Consider the following 5588-nt stretch of genomic DNA (forward strand, 5'->3'; position numbering starts at 1 on the left):
GGTTATCTCCATGGAGGTTTTTTGTTTTGTTTTGTTTTTGCCTTAAATACTGAGTCAAGCTAGTTTAGTACAATTGAGGAAGTAATAGAATGGGAATTAAAAGGTCTGGGATTGAATTTCCAATCCAATACATTTAACTTAGACCTTGGTTAATGCCATGTGAGCGGGATCAAAGGCTGTGAAGGGACACCAGGGTCATGGAGGTGAAAGAATTCACCATAGACAGGATGGAAAGTACAAAAGGTGGATTTATTGAACTGCTGTGGAGAGACAGGGATAAGACAAGAAAGGGCTTGTTCGACCACTGAAAGAAAACTTACGCTCTTTACCATACTCTTGAGTTTGTAGGCTATCTCTAAGATTTAACATACTGGTCTGTGCTAAATGCTCTCTACTCAAGTGTCAGGCCTTATTCCCTGCTTGCTTTTAAAGTTTACATCAGTCTCTAATGGCCAAAGGTGGGCCTTATGGTCCTGTTTCAATAGCAATCAATTGGTTCCTTTATCTGCCCAAGGTCTCAGAGCCAGTTTCTTGTGGTAAAACTTCTGCTCCCTTAGTCTGTTTAAAACTCTCCATCTTTGTATGGCAAGTAAGAAAGAGACCATGCTTTTAACGCTATAAGCCCAACTGTTAATGTCTGTTATTAGTATTTGTCAAAACTAATTTTAGTGTAATGATTAACAAGAATGAACTCTGTAGCTGGTCTTAACATGTTGGTGCCCAGTATCTTCTCAAAACCAGAAATGATAATAAGTACATAATTGAGAGTGTTATATAAAATGAGAATGGGTTATTCACAGATTAGTGTTTTTGACCTATGACCTTATGAATGTATTTATAGAAGATACTTTGGAAAGTATATGGTTAAGTAGGAATTTCTACATGATGTTTAGCTTCTGCTACTACTATTATATTTTTTAATCTGCATTTCCCCCCCCCCCCAAGGTTGTGGTCTTAGTTGCAATTAAAAAACCAATGGCATAGATTCATAAGACTTTGAATTTTTTAAGAGTTAATTTATAAAGCTATGTGCACATCCCTCGTTATAAAAACATGGTAAAATTTAAACTTAGAGAGAAACCAGCTGTTATAGGACCATGGCTTTTTATTTCACTTAAATTCTGTCTTTAAATTGTGAACAATTGTACTAAAGACAGTAGAAAACAGGACCCTAGGTAATAGTGTGTAGTTGAGGCTAAAAGCAAAGATGGTAAAAATTGAGTTTCTCCAATAAATTTTTCCATGCGTAAAGTTCAGGGAAAAGATAAACACTAGGAATGCAGACATTCCCGGTGATAATTGAAGTAAGTTGGGTTAAATCAATAGACAAGATTCTTACCTTTTTGGGGGGGAAAATCATACTTCTAAAGATTTCTTCCTTTGAGGTGAAACAAGAAAAAGTTGTCACTGAAGAAGTTAAATAAACAAGAAAAAAATGTCACTGAAGCAGTTTAATAAACTGTCATAATTGGAGAAGGAGGGAGAATGGGGCGTACAGAGATAACTATACCAGCAAAGGAAGGTTATGCAGAGTACACATTGGTCATCTACCCAGTACTATAAAAACTAGGAAAAAAGACTGAGAACAAGCCTTTGCATTTGCAGTGTAGGCCATCACTGGCGACTTTGGGGAGAAGATTGCAATCGATAACTCTGATTACATTTTCAGCTTTACCTGCATGTGGCATCATCCAAAGCTATGGTCATGCCTGCTCAGAAAAAGTATGAAGACTAAGGAAATAAACACTTGAGGGGAAAAAACTTGGAGTAAGAAAAAAGAAAAGGCTCTCACATGTCAGACTGAGAGGGAGCAGTTAGAATAGATCAGGAGAGAAGATTGTCATCAGAACTAAGGGAATGAAATTTTCAGAAGTAGTTAATGGTGAATTAAATGAGACTGAAAAGTGCCTGTTGAACATTTTTGACTTGAATGTGTTGAATCATCATTACTGTCTTCGCCAGGGTAGTATCAGAGCAGTGAGAGCAAAACACAAAATCAGATTGCAAGAATTTTTTTTTTAAGATTTTATTTTTTTATGCATACAAGAACTGGGGAAAGGCCAGAGGTGCGGGTGTTATGAGGATTCACCAGAGACAGTGGAGAACAGCACAGGTGGACTGACTGAAATACACTGCTGATGGGAGCAGCAGGCAGGTCAGGAGAGGTCTGCTGCGTCAGGAAAGGTCCCCCTGGCTGGGGATCGAACAGCTGCAGAGGCTGTAGATTGCAAGAATTTAAAACACTAGAGAAATGACTGTGGTCTCTTCAGTGTTCTTTATGCTTGGCTAAGGAATAATGGGAATAAGCAATTGCTAGTTAAAAGAGGATGAGGCTTTTGTGGTAGGTAATTTATGCTTTTGTCTAGTAAGACAGCTATTGAACTAAGTCATAGTGTAGTTATGAAGCTGGTGAGAAGTTGAGAGATAGGGCAGAGAAAGATTATTAGTAATTGGACATTCTGAGGAAATGGAAGGCATCGGGGGTTCAGTGGTTAAATCATGTAGTCACATTGGACATGTGGACATGTATTTCTGAGTGATAAAGTGAAACAGAGATGAGTTGGTCGGAGAACTTTGAGATTAATATTCACATATTCTTACAATTTCCACAACATCCTTCAATTTAATGCCTTTTTCAGTCATTCCTGCCGCTTATAACTGGTTACATTTTCTATATTCCTTTACCACTTTCTAATTATTTTCTATTAGTATCTTGAAATCTACAACTACATTTTTGTTATTTGTACATTTACCAATGACTCTAATGTCCTGTTTCTTTTTCTTTTATCTTTACCCTTTGCATTAATGAGATTTCATTATATGAGTACTATATTTGATGAAATGATGTCTTATTGGTTATATTATTTCTAATCCTTATGACTTAATTGTTCTTTTTTATTTTTAAAGCTTCATTACTATTCCAAAGAAAAATAAAAAGAAAACATCGACTCAGAAAGCACAAGAAGAATATGAACGGGTACAAGCTAAACGTGCTGCTAAGAAACAAGTAAGGTCCATTTTTATAATATTTAGATTAATTTTTCCTTATTTTTCTTAAGTGTTACATATATAAACTGTCCTTCTTAGTGTGGGGTATATAATATGTCCTGTATAAATATTTGTTGAGTAAATCAGTGGTCTGAGCAGAAATTATTAGTATATTCACATTTCTTGATTGTTATCCAGGGTAGCCATTAGTAGTAAGTCTAAAATAGGGTTTTAAATAAATTGTTTACTGGGATAATACAACTGTCTGGGGCAATGTTTCCCGGAATTGTGTCCCAGGAACTGGTACTTTTAAACAGTACCTCAAGAGATTCTCATTATAGTAATACTTGAGAGCCACTGATCTAATAAGAAAGATAGAGATTATTTTTATAATTTTGCATTAAAGCAAGTAAAAGCCAACAGGGAAAGTGTTAGAATAAAGTATTTCCTTACTAAAAGCAGATAATCTTTCCCATTAAAAAGCATACTAACTTAGCTTAGTAAAAAGTTAGTGCTCTTATTTAGAAGCTTATTGACCTATCACTTTAAAAGTTTATTGAGTTAATCAAAAATACTGTAAAGATGGCACTGATACATAATTTATGTTTTAGTATAAGAAGTTGTGTAGTTAGTAAATCTGGAAGTTCAACATCTAAAATTTTATTCTTAGAATGGAGGCACATTTTGATGAAACAAAAATATTTCTCCATGAAAATAATTGACCTGTGTTTCTGTATCTTGTTATTTTGTTAGCTTGTTACATTCTACTTTTTCCCCCCACCAAAAATATCTGATAATCTGCCACTTTTGGACCTAGAATACCATGCCATTACATGGTAAAACCTTTAACTACCTTCTTAAACTTCCTTATATAGAATTTTGCCATCATGAAAACTGATTTCAAATATTATCGTAAAAGTCAATACATTACCCACAGGATATCAAATTTAGCATTGATTAAGGATTCATAGTTGTTCAGACTAAATTTTTTAAATTTTGTCCAGACAAACTCCATTGAGGTAAACTAGACTTAATCTACCTAAATTCACAAATAAGTTCCAGATACTTTTGTGCTTATTAAAATTAATGATGTTCTATACCATATAAGTGATGTGATTTGTAATGTAGCATAATGTAATGTTGTACAGACTTTACATTCACAAGATCTGGATCTTAAACACGGCTCTACCAGTTACGTGACTTCTTAGATAAGTCACTTCCGTTAACTCTGAGCTTCAACTCCATGTCTGTATGATGAAGAGGATGACTAGCATAACAAGTTTTAAAAGAATGTAATGTGTCATATTGTATGTGAAAGCACTTTGTTACTGATAAGCCGTCATACACAGTAAGGCACTGTCCTTTAGGAGTTATGTTGTTACGTGGAAATTGAAAATAGTGCGCATAATACATTATTTAGGAACATGGGTCCAATGCTTCTATTTGTATTTGGTAAAGTTACACTAATACTTTTCAAGTAGTGTTTTTAGGGCTTATATATAGCTATAAATTGAAATTAAAATAAGTGCACTGACTATAACTTTTCCTTATACACAAAGGAACTTGTATAACCTAGCAAATCATATGAATGTGAAAACTCTTAAACGCTCAAAATTATAATGCCTGACACACTTTTATACATAAATAGTCGGTAAATACTTGAGTTAAATCAGTCAGATGGCAAATTTAAAACTAATACCAAATACTCTGGAAATGAACATTTTAGTGTTCCATGAACTAGATAACCTCTCAAGCCCCATCTGCCTTTTCACTGGATATAATTTAAATGTTAAAAACCATAACAGAAATGTCTCCTTTTCTGTGCTCTAATTTCATTTGCATTTGATTAGTTAAAAGTGTTTAATAATTTTTAGATCCTGTGTTATAACATGTAATACATGTGTGAAGTATTAAATTACTCATCACTGAAGTTTGCATGTTGATCTCTATTTTAACACATTGAACTTGTTACTAATGAAAATTATGTAAATAATTTCAGGAATTTGAGAGAAGAAAAAAAGAGAGAGAAGAGGCTCAAAAGCTGTACAAGAAGAAGAAAATGGAAATGTTCAAAATATTGAGCAAAAAGACTAAAAAGGGCCAACCAAACTTGAATTTACAAATGGAGTATCTTCTTAAAAAAATTCAGGAAAAAAATTAAATCAGTTGTTTTTTTCTTAGTGAAGTGTTAAAATGTCCTCTGTCTTGTTCTTTTTTTTTTTATGGGTAACATAATTGAATACTTAAATTTAAGTATTAAAAAGCCAAATAATTTATTCTTGTAAAAGAAAAGTTTCTTAATTTTCTCTGTACAGTGTGCTATGTTTCTTACTTATTTGCTTCTGGAGGAGGTTTGGTATATTACTTTTGTAATATATGAAATTCAGATGAAATAAAATCTTAACCATAAAAGAGCAAAGCTTTCAATGAAATATATCAAAGATTTTTCATTTTAATAATTTATGCTTTTTAAGTTTGATTTGATTTGCATTCGATTTAATTTGCATTTGAAGGCAAGACTTCCTTGGACTTTTTATGTAGTTATTTTAAATAAAGTGGATATTTCAGGGAGATGAGGATGGACTTTTAAGAAACCTGAG

General features: G+C 33.3%; 1 protein-coding gene across 1 annotated transcript in view; it reads left to right on the forward strand.

Moving 5' to 3' along the window:
- Nucleotides 1–5191, forward strand: part of CCDC59 (coiled-coil domain containing 59) — a 7109-nt gene extending 1918 nt beyond the window's left edge. Inside the window, exons 2-3 of the mRNA XM_012735143.1 lie at nucleotides 2909–3007; nucleotides 4988–5191. Coding sequence (XP_012590597.1) covers nucleotides 2909–3007; nucleotides 4988–5149 — 261 coding nt within the window. The 3' untranslated portion in view covers nucleotides 5150–5191. The remainder of the gene's footprint in view (nucleotides 1–2908; nucleotides 3008–4987) is intronic.
- The last annotated feature ends 397 nt before the right edge of the window (nucleotides 5192–5588 follow it).

The sequence above is a fragment of the Condylura cristata genome, unplaced genomic scaffold (genome assembly GCF_000260355.1).
Source record: "Condylura cristata isolate star-nosed mole 26May11 unplaced genomic scaffold, ConCri1.0 scaffold00004, whole genome shotgun sequence".
Classification (NCBI taxonomy): domain Eukaryota; kingdom Metazoa; phylum Chordata; class Mammalia; order Eulipotyphla; family Talpidae; genus Condylura; species Condylura cristata.